This window comes from Rhinopithecus roxellana, chromosome 12 (assembly GCF_007565055.1).
Source record: "Rhinopithecus roxellana isolate Shanxi Qingling chromosome 12, ASM756505v1, whole genome shotgun sequence".
Lineage (NCBI taxonomy): Eukaryota > Metazoa > Chordata > Mammalia > Primates > Cercopithecidae > Rhinopithecus > Rhinopithecus roxellana.
This window is the reverse complement of record NC_044560.1, coordinates 73,572,878-73,592,927: the sequence shown is the minus strand read 5'-3', so window position 1 is coordinate 73,592,927 and position 20,050 is coordinate 73,572,878. Positions and strand designations below refer to the sequence as shown.

Below are 20,050 nucleotides of genomic sequence, written 5' to 3'. Positions count from 1 at the left end.
CAATTGGCTATCCCTTTCACCCTGGCATTTCATCAACTAGAAAAAGAAAAACCGTAACACCATAAAATAAGAGAAGCCCCTTATGGGTTTTTGACTTTCAAGTTCATTTAGACACAATTGGAGTCCCACGGGGGGTACCTGATGAATTCAAAGCTGAAGACCAAATAGCTGCAGGATTTAAATCAGTATTTCCATGGGTAACTATTAATAAAAATGGAGATTAGATAGATAAATTACATATATTACAATCAATAGTGGTTTATTAATTTCACCAGAAATGCTGTCAAAGAAATGGCCAACCAATTAAGGCCTACTAGCCAGATAACTTAGAAGAACAAAATGGCCCTGGACATAGTATTAGTTGAAAAAGGTAGAGTTTGTGTTATGATTAAAACTCAATGTTGTACCTTCATCCCAAACAATACTGCCCCCAATGGGGACATAACAAGGGACTTACACGAACTTATCACTTTATCCAGTGAATTAACTAAAAATTCTGGGGTCAATAACACATTTTCAGAATGGCTAGAGAGGTGGTTCAGTAAATGAAAAAAAATCATAGCCTCAATTCTTACTTCTCTTGTAGTTGTAATAGGTTTACTAATTCTTGTTGGGTGTTGTGTTGTACCATGCATCTGTGGGCTAGTACAAAGACTTATAAAAACAACGCTTACTAAAATCTCCCTTAGTTCTTCTCCACCTTATTCAGAAAAACTTTTCCTTTGAAAAGATCAAGTCAAACAACAAAGCAAAGGTATGTTTAAAAAGTTTTAAAAAGGCCGGGCGCGGTGGCTTAAGCCTGTAATCCCAGCACTTTGGGAGGCCGAGGTGGGTGGATCATGACGTCAGAAGATCGAGACCATCCTGGCTAACATGGTGAAACCCCGTCTCTACTAAAAAAATACAAAAAACTAGCCGGGCGAGGTGGCGGGCTCCTGTAGTTCCAGCTACTGGGGGGGGGGGGGGGGGGGGGCTGAGGCAGGAGAATGGCGTAAACCCGGGAGAGGGAGCCTGCAGTGAACCGAGATAGCGCCACTGCACTCCAGCCTGAGCAACAGAGCGAGACTCCGTCTTAAAAAAAAAAAAAAAAAAAGTTTTAAAAAGTGTGCGGTTGCGGTGGCTCACGCCACCTGAGGTCAGAAGTTAGAGACCAGCCTGACAAATATGAAGAAACCCCGTCTATACTAAAAATACAAAATTAGCTGGGCGTGGTGGCACACGCCTGTACTCCCAGCTACTGCAGAGGCTGAGGCAGAATTGCTTGAACCTGGGAGGCAAATGTTGTAGTGAGCCGAGATCGTGCCACTGCACTCCAGCCTGGGCAACAAGAGGAAAACTCCATCTCGAAAAAAAAAAGTTGTTTTTTTTTTAATTATAAAAATTAAAAGGGGGAAATTGTAAAATACAATAAAATTCCTCTTCAAAGGTTTAGTCTGTTAACTTTCTCGTTCTTTGTTCTCAGACTCAACTTTCTTGTTCTTCATGCCTCCTTGCCCCTAGTTACTGTAACAACCGTGCTTCCCATCAGCTCTAATCAATAACTCACATCTGTTCCCTTTATTACTCACGCTGCACCCTTTCCACCCTTCAGAACCAAACGTCCTAGCACTGTGACTTATACATTCCCCTTCCCTTCCTTATTTGGAAAAATATTTACAAATAGCCAATTGGGTCAGTTTAGATTGCGCGGTCCAACCCCAGCCCATGGGGCAGTAACACAGATGTAGAGACTTTACATTAAAAAAAAACCCCTTCCCTCCTTTGTTGAGGGTGCTCTTGCAAATCGTGATTAACGCAGACAAAAATATTCTGCAGAAGTAAATTGCCTTACTAAAAAAACTTTTGCCTGAGTACTGGTTTCACTTTGTGCCACCGTATATTTTACTTCCAACAGTGTTTGGGTGAGGGAGAAGGGACAAGATGGAGGAAGGTAAACAGGAAGGCACCGCCCCTGTTGCTTCCAGGTTCTTCCTCACCAACTTTCCCGGCAGGGAAAATGCAGCCCGCGCTGGGGAAGATGCAGATCAACCGAGCATGCGCCAGGTGACGTCAATCCGAAGAGACCTAGATTTACCTGGCCGCACCTAGGGAACGCCCTTATGCCACCCACTGCCGTCCCCCTTCCAGTACCAATGCATAAAAGTCCGCTGCCGGCAGGAGGCAGGAGAGGGGGTGACTTCTTCCGCTAGCGCATTCGTGGACCTGAGAACCTCACCAGAGAGGGCGGGCGCGACTTCCCTGGCCCCCTACACCTGAGGACCAGAGAACCTCGCAGGAGAGTGTGTGCATATTTGCAATAAAAGGCTGCTGCTTTCTTATGTACTTTGGCCTCATGTTTAATTACTTAGCTCTCCTAAGTTAAGTTACATTAAATTAAATTAAGACAAACAGTATTATTAATATGACAACAAAATACTTCTGTTCCCTTCTCAATACATTCAAAAAGAGAGAGAGTAAAAAAGAGATAGAATTTTCCCATGCTCTAGGGTGGACGTGGCTCAGCTCAGGGAGAAAGCCCTGGCTGAAAAGGCTGCAATTTATGCTGTTACTTTTTTTCATTCAGCCCAGCATCTGATCACATCCTCTGTCACTCAGGGCCTGAGGGGGCGGAGCCTTAAGCATTATCCAATCAGGGACGCTGGGCTGGAACCGTCCAAACAGGCACGCAGCCTGAGCGAACAGCCCAGCATCTGATCACATCTTCTGTCACTCAGGGCCTGAGAGGGCGGGGCCTTAAGCATTATCCAATCAGGGACGCTGGGCTAGAAACGTCCAATCAGGCACGCAGCCGGAGCGAACAGGGCGGCTTCTGGTTTGGTGGGTCCTTTGTCTCTTGGTGCAGCGGGAGCTCCACGTCGCCTGTTCACTGTTCTGTGTCCTGTACTGCTAAAGGCCCAGCCTCTGTGGCCCTGTGACCTGTAGGTATTGTGAGATCCACAGCTAAGACACCAGGACCCCTGGAAGCCTAGAAATGGTGAGAGTGCCGGTCGGACATCCCAAGCGAAGGGCAGCGGCTGGTTGGAACCGGTGGAAAGTGATGGTGGAGGGACTCAGGGACTCAGGTATCCCCTTAGTCAGCTCCACAATTTGCGCCCCGAGTTCTCCTTCCCCAGCTGGGCCTCGGTTCCCTTCAGCCAAAAGATGGCGGCTGCGCCGACAGCCCAGCCCCCAGGCGTCCTGTCTCTTCACTGCGCGGTGACTGTGCCCTGGCCTGGAGCCGTCTCTGGGCAGCTCTGCCCCCGCAGCGCCGCTTCTCTCCCAGATTGTGCAGGGACCACGGGAAGAGTTGTCAGGGGAGAATCCTGACTGGGAGTGCGGGTTCACGAATGGGAAGCGCTTTGGTGCCTTGGGTTCACAGTTTCTCTTTTCTATTAAAAATATATGGGGCTGGGCGCGGTGGTTCATTCCGGTAATCCCAGCACTTTGGGAGGCCGAGGCAGGCGGATCACTTGAGGTAAGGAGTTGTTAGGACAAACTAAGCTCCTCTTCAAAGACTCAACTTCCTGGTCATAAGTTGTAAAAATTGTAAATCAACCCTACCTCTTTTTCCGCCTTCTCCTTTTCTCAAAACATCGCGCGTTTATCCTATTTGGGAAAAGTTTGTGTCTAGCCCAACCGGGATCAGCTTAGATTGTGCGGTCCGACCCCAGCCTATATGGGAAGGACACAAAAATAGGAACTGCCTTAGGGTTAAATACCCTTTCCTGGCCCAGCGCGGTAGCTCATGCCTGTAATCCTAGCACTTTGTGAGGCTGTGGCGGGTGGATCACAAGGTCAGGCGTTCTAGGCCAGCCTGGCCAACATGGTGAAACCCCGTCTCTACTAAAAATACAAAAAGTAGCCGGGGTTGGTGGCAGGCGCCTTTAGTAATCCCAGCTACTTGGGAGGCTGAGGCACTAGACTTGCTTGAACCTGGGAGGCGGGGTGCAGTGAGCCTATATCTTGCCATTGTACTCCAGCCTTGGTGACAGAGTGAGACTCCGTCTAAAAAAAAAAAAAAGACATCTTAAAATGTCCTTCCCTTATGTAAAACTGTGTTTAAGTAATTTCACGGATTTTTCAAACACTGAGTTTCAAAAACCAAGTGAATAACTCTGACATGACAAAGCTTGAACCTAGTGGCTCCAAGCTAAGGCTAATATTAAGCCTGAAACAGGAGGGTTTTTTTTTTTTTTTTGGACAGAGTTTTGCGTTTTGCTCTTGTCGCCCAGGTGGAGTGCAATGGCGTGACCATGGCTCACGGAAACCTCCACCTCCTGGGTTCAAGTGATTCTCCTGCCTCAGCCTCTCAAGTAGCTGGGATTACAGGCATGCACCATCATGCCTGGCTACTTTTGTATTTTTAGTAGAATCGGGTTTTCTCCGTGTTGGTCAGGTTGGTCTCGAACTCCCGACCTCAAGTGATCTGCCCGCCTTGACTTCCCGAAATAGGAGGAAATGTGCAGAGTGTCTGTCTGGCTGTGTGATAGGTAAGAAAAGAGAGCACTATCTAAGTCATAAGGGGAAGAGTATTTCTTTCTATAAACTGTTTCTGGAGCACACAAACGATGGAGAATTTTATTAATCACAGATATTTTCCAGGACTATCAATGTGTTTCATCTTTCCCCATCTCTTTTCTTTGTTCTATGCATTTCTTCCTTTTGGCTTTTCCTGGGCTGCATCTTATATATGAAACCAGTAAACATAACTACAGTGTTTTGCTGAGTTCTGTGAGTAGCTCTAACAAATTATTGAATATCATGGAGGTGATAGACCCCAATTTTTAAACAGTAGCTCAGAAGCATAGGTGGGCCCATGGGGTTTGTTGCTGGCATCTGCAGTGAGGACAGTGTTGTGGGACCAAGCCCTGAATCAGGGTTTGTGCTGACTCTGGGTGGTGTCAGAATTCCAATGTTAGACAATGAGTTGGTGTTGAAGAATTGTTTGATGTTCATCAAACTACAGATTTGGTGCCAGAAAAAAGGTATCACGGAGGCCTGGCCTGGAATAAAACTCTGGGTGTTTGGGAATGGGAGGCTCTGCTCTCCTGTACACAGGCGGTCGCACTGCCCATTGTCCTGCAATTCCAGGTCTTCTCCCAGGGTGACAGATGACTGAAAACTTAGAGAAAAGAAGCTTCACTGTGGCATTTTTGATCTGTGTTTTTTGTGAAGAACCCGCAAGTGTCTACAAGTCCCCTGGCATATCCCAACCCCCAGACACTGAATCTGCAGCAGCAACCTGTTTTCTTCACCAACCTAGGGTCTGGACCACCTGTTCATAATCTCATGTTCCTGTATTCACACAGAAATAAATCAGAGTGCAGCCCTTCCTGGGTCACTGTCTGTAGCAAAAATCAGTCCTTTTACCTACATTGCACTCTCTCCTACTCAGGGATTTATTTTTTTTTCTTTTAGCTTTTATTTTTGGTTTGGGATGCACACGTGTTATACAGCTAAAATTATGTTATTGGGATTTGGTGTGCAGATTATTTTGTCACTGAGGTAGTAAACATAGCACCAAACAGGTGTATTTTCTGATCCTCTTATTCCTCCCACCCTCCACCCTCAACTAGGCCTCAGTGTCTGTTGTTTTCTCTTTGTGTTTATGTGTTCTTATTATTTAGCTCTTACTTGTAAATAACAACATGCATTTGGTTTTCTGTTTCTGCATTAGTTTTCTAAGAATAATGGCCTCCAGTTTCATCAATGTTATTGCAAAGAACATGATCTTCTTTTTTTAATGGCCACAGAGTATTCCATGATGTTTATGTACCATATTCTGTTTTTACTAAATCTTTTACTTTATTTTTGGAGACAGGATCTCACTTATGGCCCACGCTTGAGTGCCATGGCATAATATTGGCTTACTTTAGCCTCAGCCTCCCAGGCTCAAGGAATTATCTCCTACCTCATCCTCCCAAGTAGCTGAAACTACATGTATGCATAACCACACCTGGCCAATTTTTCTTTCTTTTTTTTTTTTTTTTTGATTTTCTGTGGAGACAGAATTTTGCCCTATTGCCAGGCTGGTCTCAAACTTCTAAGCTCAGGTGATCCACCAACCTCAGCGTCCGCCTCCCAAAGTGCTGGGATTACAGGTATGAGCCACCACATCTGACCATACCATATTTTCTTTATCCATTCTACCATTGATAGGCATTTATGGCCTGTCCATGTCTTTGCTGTTTTGAATAGTGCTGCAGTGAACATGCATGTGGATGTGTCTTTATAATAATTCATATTTGTTTGGGTATATACCCAATTATAAGGTTCCTAAGTCAAATGATAATTTTGTTTTTAGTTCTGTGAGGAATCACTACACTGCTTTTTGTATAGTTGTTGAACTAATTTACACTCCTACCAGGAGAGTATAAGCATCTCCTTTCTCTGCAAACTTGCCAGCATGTTATTTTTTGACTTTTTAAAAATAGCCATTCTGACTGGTGTGAGGTGGTATCTCATTGTGGTTTTTCTTTAATTTCTCTAATGATTAGTGATGAACTTTGTTTCATATGCTTGTTAGTCACATGTATGCCTGCTTTTGAAAAGCATTTGTTTGTGTTTTTTTTTTTTTTTTTTTTTTTTTTTTTTTTTTTTTGAGACAGAGTCTTGCTCTGTCACCCAGGCTGGAGTGCAGTGGCCGGATCTCAGCTCACTGCAAGCTGCGCCTCCCGGGTTTACGCCATTCTCCTGCCTCAGCCTCCTGAGTAGCTGGGACTACAGGCGCCCGCCACCTCGCCCGGCTAGTTTTTGTATTTTTAGTAGAGACGGGGTTTCACCGTGTTAGCCAGGATGGGCTCGATCTCCTGACCTCGTGATCCGCCCGTCTCAGCCTCCCACAGTGCTGGGATTACAGGCGTGAGCCACCGCGTCCGGCTGTTTGTGTTTTTTTGTTTACTTTTTAATGGGGTTGTTTGTTTTTTTCTTGTAAAATTGTTTAAGTTCTTAATAAATTCTGGATATTAAACCTTTGTCAGAGGCAAAGTTTGCAAATATTTTCTTTTATTCAGTAGATTGTCTCTTTACTCAGTTTCCTTTGCTGTGAAAACTTCTTTAGTTTAAATAGGTCCCATTTGTCAATTTTTGCTTTTGTTGCAATTGCTTTTGGTAGCTTATGAAGTTTTTGCCAGTTTCTATGTCTAGAATGGTATTTCCTAGGTTATCTTGCAAGGTTTCTTACAATTTCAAGTTTTTCATTTAAGTCTTTAATTTATCTTGAGTTGATTTTTGTATATGGTGTAATGAAGGGGTCCAGTTTCAGTCTTCTACATAGTGCTAGCGAGTTATTCCAGCACCATTTATTAAATGGAGAAACCTTCCCACATTTTTCTTGTCAGCTTTGCCAAAAATCTGATGATGGTAGGAGGGTGGCATTATTTCTGGGCTCTCTAGTCTGTTGCACTGGTCTTATGCACTTATGGATTTTTTTTATAACATCTGTCTCTCTTCTGCTTTTTCCCCCATAAACATTTTTTCAAGTGCACACAGTGTGCAAAATTCTGATGTCCAACAGTTCAAAAACTCTTTAAAAAGTTCCAAAAAGGGGGTTGGGGGGCTAGGGGAGGGACAGCATTAGGAGAAATACCTAGTGTAAATGATGGGTTGATGGGTGCAGCAAACCTCCATGGCACATGTATACCCATGTAATAAATCTGTACATTATGCACATGTACCCCAGAAATTAAAGTATAATAAATAATAAAAAGTTTCGAAAATATTTTGATATTCTTTGTTTTCTTAAGGAATTCAGGTTATATGTAGATTTTTCTCTGCTTTTTTGAAATATATGTAAATCATATTAACATTTAAATAAACCTTTAGTCATTTTTTCAGGTCCAGATTATGTAGTACTTCAGAATTATTGCTTTGTTTTGCTTCTGAAAAGTTTATTTTTTTCATTTTTAGTCCTTTAAATTATACACAGATTTGTTTAGATAAAAGTCCATTTTAAGAGCACACAGAAGCTTAGCACAAAGATAGAATTAAATTTAGCAATACAGAATGATAAAGACTAAAAGATACTAAGTTTCTTTGACAGAAACCTGATTATCCAAGGTAATCATCTGATATCTGCAGGCTGAAGTACTTATACTGCACAAGCAAGAACAGTTCAGTGCATAAACTAAACAGTGGAGTCTGTAGTTGTACCTTGCTTTCTATTTATTACTTCAGAACAATTAGCATAGTTATGTATAGGGTTTGTAGGCAACCTGCATTCATATACATTAAACTTTTTTTTTTTTTTTTTTTTTGAGGCAGAGTTGTCCAGGATGGAATGCAATGGTGTGATCTTGGCTCAGGCAAAGTACCTCCCAGGTCCAAGCAATTTTCCTGTCTCAGCCTCCCGAGTAGCTGGGATTACAGGGATGCACCACCAGGCCCAGCTCATTTTCTGTTTTTAATAGAGATGCAGTTTCTCCATGTTGGTCAGGCTGGTCTTGAGCTCCTGACCTCAGGTGATCTGCCTACCTCAGCCTCCCAAAGTGATGGGATTACAGACATGAGCCACCATGCCTGGCCTTTTTTTTTTTTTTTTTTTAAACAGAGTCTCACTCTGTTGCCCAGGCTGGAGTGCAGTGGTATAATCTCGGCTCACTGCAATCACTGCCTTCTGGGTTCAAGTAATTCTCCTGCCTCAGCCTCCCAAGTGGCTGGGGTTACAGGCGTGCACCACCATGCCCAGCTAATTTTTGTATTTTTAGTAGAGGCAGGATTTTGCCATATTGGTCAGACTGGTCTCCAACTCCTGACCTCAGGTGATCCACCCACTTCAGCCTCCCAAAGTGCTGGTATTACCTGCGTGAGCCAAAAACGGTATTTTCTACGATAGTATGAATATAAAGCCACAATGCTTACTTTGAATGATTCACTTAAATGGTTATTTTAATGTTGTTATTTATATTTTTGAAATATAAAGTGTTTTAACTGAAGTATAGTTGCAGTTTTTAAAAATGCTACATACATTGCCAGGTGCAATGGCTTACACCTGTAATTCTAGCACTTTGAGATGAGAGGCTGAGGCAGGTTAATTACCTGAGGTCAGGAGTTCGACACCAGCCTGGCCAACATCGTGTAACCGCATCTCTACTAAAAATTAAAAATTAGCTGGGTATGGTGGCACGCACCTGTAATCCCAGCTACTCGGCAGGCGGAGGCAGGAGAATCACTTGTTCCTGGGAGGCGGAGGTTGCAGTGAGCTGAGATTGCACCATTTCACTCCAGCCTGGGTAACAGAATGAGACTGTGTCTCAAAAAAAAAAAAAAAGCTACGTATATTATGTCTAGTTCATTAAAATTATTCATACTTAGATATTTATATCTAATATCCAAAGAAAATTTACTATAAAATTGTTAGAGTAGATATTAGTCTGATATGTTTATTACTTTACTCAATAGGAATAATTATGAGTAAACACAATTTTGTTATCTTTTATTTCACTAAATTGGAATGCTGCTATTTCCTTTATACAGGAAAAATAAAGACAGGTGATGTGGCCACCAAGAACCATGATAGCTCTTCAGTTAGCTATGTTGCAAGTTGTAATATATTCCACTATATGAACACAGTCAGATTCTATTTCTTCATCTTTAAGTGTTGTTGGAAGTTGTCAGATGTATTTCAGTATAGAACCCCCATTCAATGGCTAGGAGATGAGAGAGCAGCAGAGATGGAAAAAAACTTTATAAAATTCTTCTGAAACTCTGCCCCCTTTCTTCATAATGCTCATGTTTCTCATGCTGAGAGTACCTGTGCACTTTGGGTGTTTATAGAGAAATTGCTTTTAGGGGAACATTTTCTGGCTCATTTGATCAATCTTAACATGAGCTTTTTTTTTTTTTTTTTTGGACGGGGTCTCGCTGTAGCCGGGGCTGGAGTGCGGTGGCGGGATCTCAGCTCACTGCAAGCTCCGCCTCCCGGGTTTACGCCATTCTCCTGCCTCAGCCTCCCGAGTAGCTGGGACTACAGGCGCCCGCCACCTCGCCCGGCTAGCTTTTTGTATTTTTTAGTAGAGGCGGGGTTTCACCGTGTTAGCCAGGATGGTCTCGATTTTCTGCCTCGTGATCCGCCCGTCTCGGCCTCCCAAAGTGCTGGGATTACAGGCTTGAGCCACCGCGCCCGGCCAACCTGAGCTTTTTTTTCAAAGATCTTTTTAACATTTTTCTGTCAAAATAATCTTGCTCAGATGGAGATCTGTTTTTCTCTCCAATACTTTCGGTGTCTGTTTCAGAAGCCCTGTTAGCATCCCATGGTGTCTGAATGAGGTGGGCTGTCACCGTGAGAACTTTTGGAGCTATTTCTATCTGGACTCATCCTGGAAATTCAGCAGTATTTTCTTCATGTCACCATTACAAGTAGAAACTGTGGCTGAAACACTGCTCACATTCTCATGATTGTGAAGGTGCAATTCTACCCACGTGGCCTGCAGGCTCTCCTCCTGCAGCTCAGGCCTCACTCTGTGATGTGACACTAGAGTTCTGCTTTGGCAAATGGGGTTCACATAAACTGAACTGTGCTCTGATCTGTGTCTCAGTGGCAGATGATAGAGGTCAAGAGAGGACACTAGCAACCAGGAGAATGCAAGCAGGAGTGTCGTAGCCCAGTGCCAGGGAGCATTGAGCCACTACTCTAAAATGTAAATAGCCAAAAAGATAGAATGCTAGCACAGTAAAATCCTGCCTTCAGCAGGCACCTGGCTTCAAGCTGCTAAACTACATCCTGTTATGAAGATGAGAAAAGTTTATTTGTCATTGAATATAAGTAATTAGCATACACAGATAACCTCTTCAATCTCCAGGTGAATTTCCAGCACCATGTATGACATGATGCTGGAAATTCTTCTACTTGTGGACTAATTGTGGTGATCATCTTTCTGTCTTTGCAGCCTCTTAAGCAGATTGACAATGATGCATGTCACATTCACATTTAATTGTGTAATAAAAACGTTTTCTTTCTTTTGTCTTATTGTGAAGATTTTCTGGGGCTAGATAAAATTTTTCTTTTAATTATTGTTTCCAAACACTGTCTAGAATTACCAGACATGATACAAACACATAAAGTGCCAACCAGAATTTACTCTAGAGGGGACTTTCCCTCTCAGGCTTCCAGTCAACTCACAGTTGTGCAGCAAAGTGCATGCTGTCTCCCAAATATGCAGAAAAAATTGTGTCTATTCCTGTTTGGCATCTATAGTCCTCTACAGTCTCTTCAAGAGAGGCTAGACTACATTTCTATGAACTTCACTGGGCTGTGATCAATTGTTTTCTCTCTCTCAGAATGACTCTTGAATCTTCAGACCTGAAACTGATTCAGAGACCATGGAGCTCACAGACCAAATCACAGTAACATGTATGCATTGAGTAGACATGTAGACATGAGAATCTCCACTTTCCCCTTTCTCTTCTTGCTAAAATGCTTACAGATGTGCAGGTAACACCTGCTGCTACTGCAGCCATTCAGGTCCTACATCTGCAGCTCCACATTTTGAATCCAAGTTTTTGAGATTTGGGGAAAAAAACTTTTATCTGACAAATGCAAGTTCTTTTGGTTATCAAACTCAGATGTTAAAAAAGTACGGTTATGTCTTTCTCCCCCTTTGAACTATGTATTCATCTCTTGAAACTGTTCACTATTGTCACAAGTAGCTATAAATTAAGCTAACAGTGCCACATTGGACACTATATCCCATAGCCTAAACCATAATGATATATATGTAAATATATATAATCAATGTTATTTCTGTAAATAAATAAAAATTTCTGACAACTTTGTATCATCCCACTGTTTTCTTGTCTTTACCAATCCTCTTGTAACTGCTGCTAATCAAAGTGTAGATTCCAGGCAACTTGAATCTTTGCTCCCAGGTTATAATCCTTAAGCTTGATCCAAATAAACTGTCTACTTATATTCATGTTGTATCAGCTTTTTTTTCTTTCATGGAGACTTATCATTTAGAATGGCTAGAGTAGCCTCTATGAGGGGATCTCTCCTATTGTACTCCACTTGCTGTAATACCAGAAGATGCAGAGCCAGGTGGATCCTACGTAGAATCTGCAGATAAAGTCTGGCCTCTGCCTGGGATTTACAAAAAAGGGCCAGACTTTTGATTGAGAATGTACAGAAAACAAACAAAAGATATTTTCTGCATTGTGAGATGTCAACATAGACATCTTACAGCCCCCATTTGGGAGTGTGGCTCTGTGAGATTTTTCACATCTTGTTCATTGACCTGCTACAGTTATGTGAGAGGCTCCAGGAGGAAATGATGGCAGAATCTGTAAGTGTAAATAAGCATCTTAGGAGTGAGAGATCAAGGCCACAAAGTATCCAGAGCCATGACCACAACTACATTTACCTGTAAAATGTGAGACTGGAGCAGAGTATTTTTGTTCTTTCTCTTACCCAAGAGCTAGCAAATCAGAATGGGTGATCCAGGTTCTGGAGCTCCACCAGTGCAGTTCTATTTTTTATTTAGAGTCAGCCTGAGTCTCTCCAGCCTGGTTTATCATTGGGCCATCAATCCAGGGTCACTGGGAATTCTCTCACAATGATCTAGGTGTCTTTGGGGTATTCGAGGATGTCCAGAGCAGAATTGTGTCAGGCTGAGAAGTGTGGTTAATTGTGCTTCTGTCTCAGTGTAAGATAAATGAGTCATCTTGTGTTTGTTCATCCCCTCATATAAGAGGTGTCTTTGGTTGGTACCCAGATGAGAGTTTCTCCTGTTTCCGGTGCTTGAATGATAAACAAGGATGAGATCTGGAGACCTAAATAGATAAAGTACTTCCTTACATTTCATATAACCATAAAAAAAAAAAAAAAAAGAAGCAGTCATGGTTCCTACAATTCAGAAACTTTTAGTGTAACCTAGCCACTGGATAAATAATTATGCATCATATGGTTGGTACAATAAATAGATGTGTCCAAAATCTTGGGCTTCATTTAGGCCACTTTATATTGCTGTGACTTCTGATGTCTACACCTGTAGGGATATTCACGAACAGAAGAATTGTTATTATAATTAATTTTTGTTTTTTGAGATGGAGTCTCTCTGTGTTGCCCAGGATGGAGTGGAATGGTGTGAGCTCAGATAAGTGAAACTTCTGCCTCCCAGGTTCAAGTGATATTCCTGCCTCAGCCTCCAGAGTGTCTGGGATTAATAGGCTCCCACCACCACACCCGGCTAATTTTTTGTGTTTTTAGTAGAGACGGTTTCAACATGATGGCCAAGCTGGTCTTTAACTCCTGACCTGAGGTAGTCTGCCTGCCTTTGTCTCCCAAAGTGCTGGGATTACAGGTGTGAGCCACCGTGCCCAGCCACATATTTCTTTTCTAATCAAATTACCCTAGAAAGGCCTGATGCAGTGCCTCACACCTGTAATTTTAGCACTTTGGGAGGCTGAAGCGGGTGGATCACAAGGTCAGGCATTCCAAACCAGCCTGGCCATTACAGTGAAACCCTGTCTCTACTAAAAATACAAAAATTAGCTAGGCATGGTGGCACGCGCCTGTAGTTTCAGCTACTTGGGAGGATGAGTCAAAAGAACAGCTTGAACACAGGAGGCAGAGGTTGCAGTGAGCCGAGGTCATACCAGGGCACTCCAGCCTGGGCGACAGAGCAAGACTCTGTCTCCAAAAAAAGAAAATAAAAATTACCCTAGAAAACTTTGGGAATTTGTTTAAATTGCCTAGTAGTATATAGTATACAATTGACAGGGTGGTGGCTAGAAAAAATAAAAATTACAGAAACTCTGGGATATAAGTTTCTTTTAGATAAGGTTAGAAAAAACAAAACTGGAAATACCCTAGTGGCGTAGAGAACCGAATTCCACATAGGGTTCTCACCTGATCCTAGACCTGTTAAGATCACCTTTTAGAGGCCTTATTTAGGTCTAACTCTACCCTGGAGTCTTGCCTCGCAGAAATGATTAGAAAAGATGAGAGTTTTGGCGGTTGAATCCTGCTGCCTTTCTAGAGCTGGTGCTTAGAATTTACTGAAACTCAAAAGCAGATAAATCAGAAAAACAAAGTATGTATTAGAGGGTGTTAATTTTTAAATTTTCTATGAATCCAGCGCTCGCAGAGACATTCTATTTAGCAACTTGTTTTCTATTTCTGAAGATCCAGTAGTTGCTCCACAAGTGACAAAAAAAGAAGTAAATATAAACAGAATAAAATTTTCTCTACACTACATTAAACTCTTTCTTTCTATAGCTTGAAATCTGTCTATATTTAGCTTTTATTCCATACAATTTTTTTAAAAAGTTGATGACAGAGAAACAGAAGAAGAAATAAAAATGCTGGGCGCTTTATCTAAATCCTGGAAATTGTTAAACCCAGCTCCCAGGGTGTTATGAGAATTAAATCACATAATTTGTTAAGCCCAGCACAGTGCTCTGTATCATACTCTCGAGCACATAGTACCTGCTTAATAAACATTGCATTAGTACATGTGTACATGTTCTTTTTTAAATACAGATTTATTCAGACATTACTGCTTTCTGTTTCTTCTGTAAACTTTAAAGAGCCAGCAAAGAATATAAAACTTTAGGATGGAGATGGGTTGTCTTTATTTGTACCAGAAGTATTTGGTTGTGACAAGAGGGCTGAGTGTAAGGGACCCTGTGCTGTGCCTGCTTCTCTAACTAATGCTAATAATGAGCCAAGGGGGAGCAACATCAGCATTGACAGGAAACTTGTTTAAAACACCCATTCATGGACCTTTTTCAAACTTGCAGAATCACATTACATAAAGTGGGGTCAAAATTACCAAGTGATTTATAAGCTCATTAAAACTTTAGAGGCAATGCTCTCATTCATGAGAGTTAAGTTCCACCTTTGCACTAAAGGGTGGTCACAGGGCCTGTTCTGTTTGGGTTTAGTAGGGAGAGGTGATTGTGGTGCATGTTTCCATTACTGTAGCAGAAATTGCTGGTGTCTCTGGCAGGGAGGTTACCTGTGGACAGGAAAGGAGAAACTTATATTTTTATCTTCATGAAGCAGCTTATTGTTCCTGAATCTCTTCTGTTTTAAAGGACAGAAATGTGTGGACTTTTTCTTTTCTTTTTTTTTTTTTTTCTGCCATTTGATGTCATGCTACCAGGTAAACAGGTGGTGCTGACACTTTTAAGGACATACTCTCAAGATACAGGTATAATTTGTTCAGAGAATCTCATCTGAGAAGGAATTCCAGAGAAGCAGGAGAAATAAAAAAAGTGGCTTTTCTGTCTCAGATCAAGACCTGTATTCACTCTGCCTCCTCGAATGCTATGCATTTAGTATTCACAAACATTTATTTCTCTACTTTTGCTTTTTTTTTCTAATGAGTTTGGTTTAAATACTTCTTAAAATTCTTATGATAGTCAACGGTCTCTGTAAAATATTTCTTTTCTATACCTTAGAGCCTCCTCTACATTCACTACATCATAGCTTCTTATATGCCATGCAGGATTCTCAGCAATAATTTATGATATGCAATATTAAAAGTGCTCCCTTTGTGGCTGTTGAACATGGAAAGTTGTGGATACTCAAGATTTCTATTGGGGGAACCTGTGGTCCTTAGTAAAGATGGAAAACATAATGTTGAGGCTCCATTTATGTGTTCCATTAGCTCTATGCCGAACAAGATTAAGGAAAAGCTTATTTAAATGGGATGGCAGTTATTAACCAGAAAGTTCTGGAAAAAAAAATTAAGATACCTGCTCTCTGGGGTGCTAAATGAAGCCTACTTAAAATTCCTACTAAAAATTATAGAACATAGGAGTTATCTGTATTTTGAAGTTAGCATAAAACATGTTTCTTTATGGTTAAATTCAGAATTTTATTTACTTTCTTTGGGAGGAATATTTCAGCCATGATGCTGTGTTCTTCTGTGTGCATTAGCACATCATAAAAATTTGTCCTAGTGCAATTAATGGTTAATGATTCACTTGGTGACATGGCTCTCTGATAGTTTTTTTTACAATAGAATTATTTTTCTCTTCATTATTAAGTATTTTTATGCAGCTGATGTGCATAAAGCATCACATTTAATCTGGCAGCTGTCCTTTTTTCTCTTTTTTGCTACATACTTTTCTTTGGAAAATGAAGGATCTAATCTTTGTTTACAGGCCAGAAAAACTGGGAAAAACACAGGCTCTTCCATTTACTGGATGTTTGACAAAATACCGTTCTTGGGCCAAAAACATTTGCATTAGAGATGAGCTCTTTAGAAATTCAAAAAGTCAGACTTTGTGCCAGATCTTCTGGAATTAAAAAAAAAAAAAAAAACCCTGCACAACAAAGTTTTCAGCTTATTGTGTATATTAAAATTTGAAAGGTACCTTCTAACTCAAGATGTCTTTTGCATCTGAAAAATATTCACAACTCATTCCATATGATGCAAATATAGCACTCAATAATGTACATATTCATGGCCCTAATTTTATACTCTATTATCTAGAAAAATATCATATATAAACTGATGTTGTGGATCTTGTACTGCTTTTTTCTCAGAGTTAGCGAATACATTAGAGAATATTTTTGTGTTTAAAAATATTTTATTGGATAATTTTAGGCAGTCCTATGAGTCAGAACTAGTTCTCTTTACTCTCTAATTTCATCTTCAGTCAAATTAAAAATTCCACTCATGGCCGGGCGCGGTGGCTCAAGCCTGTAATCCCAGCACTTTGGGAGGCCGAGACGGGCGGATCACGAGGTCAGGAGGTCGAGACCATCCTGGCTAATACGGTGAAACCCTGTCTCTACTTAAAAATACAAAAAACTAGCTGGGCGAGGATGCGGGGCCTGTAGTCCCAGCTACTCGGGAGGCTGAGGCGGGAGAATGGCGTAAACCCGGGAGGCGGAGCTTGCAGTGAGCCGAATCCGGCCACTGCACTCCAGCCTGGGTGGCAGAGAGAGACTCCGTCTCAAAAAAAAAAAAAAAAAAAATTCCACTCATGGCTATTTAGTAAATATGTGTGTGTGTGTGTGTGTTTCAGGGACCATTGCAATTTAGAGATGTGGCCATAGAATTCTCTCTGGAGGAGTGGCATTGCCTGGACACTGCACAGCGGAATTTATATAGGGATGTGATGTTAGAGAACTACAGAAACCTGGTCTTCCTTGGTGAGGATAACTTTAATACATAATTCATAATATACCCGAAAGGTTTTATTTCTCTTTTTTGTAGAATGTTTTTTAGTAATTTATTCTTTGCATAAAAGAGTTTCAGATCCCCCTTTTCCAGAAAGTCTTCCTAATTTGTTTATTTAGAAAATAATTTCTTCAACATGTTTAATCTTAATCCAAACTTGACACATTCCTGAGTTGAGCTGTATTCTTCACTCTAAATTAGTGGTAATTCCAGAAATTTAGTGACATAAAATATTGTTGCCCCCACCTAAAAATCTAATTGCCACCACCAATTTTTGATTCAGTAGTACCAGATAGTGAAATTAAGAAACCTATAAATTGAAAGTATTTTCTAAATATTTAGAAATTTCTGTTATAAATTATTATTTTGGTATTAATTTACTAGAAGGTTTTATGACATCTCTGCTGAGCACATTACTAGCTTGTAATTGGAGTATATGAGCAAGATTCATGTTATTTATTTTTAATTAAACAGGTATTGTTGTCTCTAAGCCAGACCTGGTTACCTGTCTGGAGCAAGGAAAAAAACCTATGGAGAGACATGAGATGATTGCCAATCCCCCAGGTAGGTGTGAGTGAAAATGAATACAACAGATGACACAGATAAGACGTCCCAACGTCAAAGAGAAAGCCAGTCTTTAAAATGTGATTCGGGATGCTGTGTTCCAAAGGAAATAGTTCCTGGGCAGCTGTATTTTAATTTTGCTATCACAAAAGGGCATCTTCTGTCTTATGCTTTTAAATTCTCTAAGAATTCTACTTCTCCTTTGGTGAGCTTCCTTCAAGTTCACAGTGAGAGCCAAAGTCCTCTTCATGGCATGTAAGAGACTGCGCAGGCTAGGCGTGGTAGCTTATGCCTGTACTCCCAGAACACTGGGAAGCAAAGGCAGGTGGATCAGATGAGGTCAGAAGTTTGCGCTTAGCCTGACCAACATGGTGATACTCCATCTCTACTAAAAATACAAAAATTAGCTGGGCGTGGTGGTGGGTGCCTGTAATCCCAGCTACTTGGGAGGCTGAGTCAGGAGAATCACTTGAACCTGGGAGGTGGAGGTTGCAGCGAGCTGAGATCATGCCATTGCACTTCAGCCTGGGCAACAGAGCAAGACTCCCATCTCACCAAAAAAAAAAAAAAAGAAGAGGAAGAAAGAGACTTCACAGTGTGGCTGCTTTTCCGTTGTTTTGGGGACACACAAATATCTGCATAATATTGAGAAACTAAAACTTTTTTTAAAGTCCTCTTTTTACATCAGGTCTGAAATGCGTGAGAGTAGTAGTTTCTGTTGCATTTTTTTTTTTTTTAGTTTCATGTAAATTTTACAATTGAATTTTCCATTACTGTGAAAAAAATACTACTGCAATTTTGATAGGAAGTGTATTGAATCTATAGGTCACTTTGGATAATATGGCACTTTATTAATATTTGTTCTTTCAATCCAAAGACATAAAATTTTTAAAAATTTATTTTGATCTTCCCTTTTTTCATTGATTTTTTTTTTGTTTGTTTTGAGACGGAGTCTCGCTCTGTCGCCCAGGCTGGAGTTCAGTGGCCGGATCTCAGCTCACTGCAAGCTCCGCCTCCCGGGTTTATGCCATTCTCCCGCCTCAGCCTCCTGAGTAGCTGGGACTACAGGCGCCCGCCACCTCGCCCAGCTAGTTTTTTGTATTTTTTAGTAGAGACGAGGTTTCACCATGTTCACCAGGATGGTCTCGATCTCCTGACCTCGTGATCCGCCCGTCTCGGCCTCCCAAAGTGCTGGGATTCCAGGGTTGAGTCACTGCGCCCGGCCAGATTTTTTTTTTTAATTGTAAATGTTTTTTACATCCTTACTTAATTTTTTTCTCAGAAATGTATTATTTAATGCTATAGTAAATAAGATTTTTTTCTCTATTTTATCAGATAGTTTAAGTGTATGAAACTGTAGCTGGGTGCAGCTTAAGTGTATTGAACCATAGCCAGGCGTGGTCTCCCAAAGTACTAGATCACACCTGTAATCCCAGCACTTTGGGAGACCGAAGCGCGCTGATCACCTGAGGTCGGGAGTTTGAGAGCAGCCTGACCAACACAAAGAAACCCTGTCTCTATTAAAAACAAAACAATTAACCGGGCATGGTGGTGCATGCCTGTAATCCCAGCAACTCGTGAGGCTGAGACAGGAGAATCGCTTGAACCCGGAAGGCAGAGGTTGCAGCGAGCTGAGATCACACCATTGCACTTCAGGCTGGACCAAAGAGCTAGACTCCTTCTCAAAAAAGAAAAAAAGGTGTTTGAAACCATACATATACTTGTATGTTAACTTTATATTTTGCTAATTTACTGACTGTATTTATTAGATAGGGTTTAATGTACCATTTATGGTTTTTTAAATATATGATTGTATGATCTACAAACAGCAACTTTTTACTTTTTTTTTTTTCAATTTCAATGTTTTTTGTTTTTTATTTCTTTGACTAATTCTTCTGCCACATACTTCCAGTGCTACATTAAAATAGAAGCATTGGCTGGGCTCCCTGGCTCACACCTGTAATCCAGGCACGTTGAGAGGCCAAGGCAGGTGGATCACCTGAGGTCAGGAGTTCGAGACAAGCCTGACCAATATGATGAAACCCCGTCTCTACTAAAATACAAAAATTAGCCAGGTGTGGTGACATGCACCTGTAATCCCAGCTCCTTGGGAAGCTGAGACAGGAGAAGCACTTGAATCCGGGAGGCAGAGGTTGCAGTGAGCTGAGATCATACCATTACATTCCAGCCTGGGCAACAAGAGCAAAATTCTGTCTCAATTAAAAAAAAAAAAAATAGAAGCATCGACAATGGGCACAATGTAGTTTTGTATTGGTATCTAAATTTGATGGAGCAAACACCTCTTCAAGTTTTCATAAACTGATTTTAGAAAGTAAAGATCTTCTTTTATTGGGCCCTTAGGGTGATGAGATACA

At 41.2% G+C, this 20,050-nt stretch overlaps 1 protein-coding gene across 3 annotated transcripts in view; it reads left to right on the top strand.

Moving 5' to 3' along the window:
• The first annotated feature begins 2,793 nt into the window (after window positions 1-2,793).
• LOC115892145 (zinc finger protein 253) overlaps window positions 2,794-20,050 on the top strand; it is a 32,090-nt gene continuing 14,833 nt past the window's right edge. The window contains exons 1-3 of one of the 3 annotated variants that reach the window (XM_030912873.1): window positions 2,794-2,974; window positions 16,957-17,083; window positions 17,586-17,675. In XM_030912873.1, the coding sequence (XP_030768733.1) occupies window positions 2,972-2,974; window positions 16,957-17,083; window positions 17,586-17,675 (220 nt within the window). In that variant the 5' untranslated portion in view covers window positions 2,794-2,971. Of the gene's footprint in view, window positions 3,063-16,956; window positions 17,084-17,585; window positions 17,676-20,050 lie in introns of all 3 variants that reach the window. The other 2 variants (XM_030912874.1, XM_030912875.1) reach the window with 2 other exon arrangements.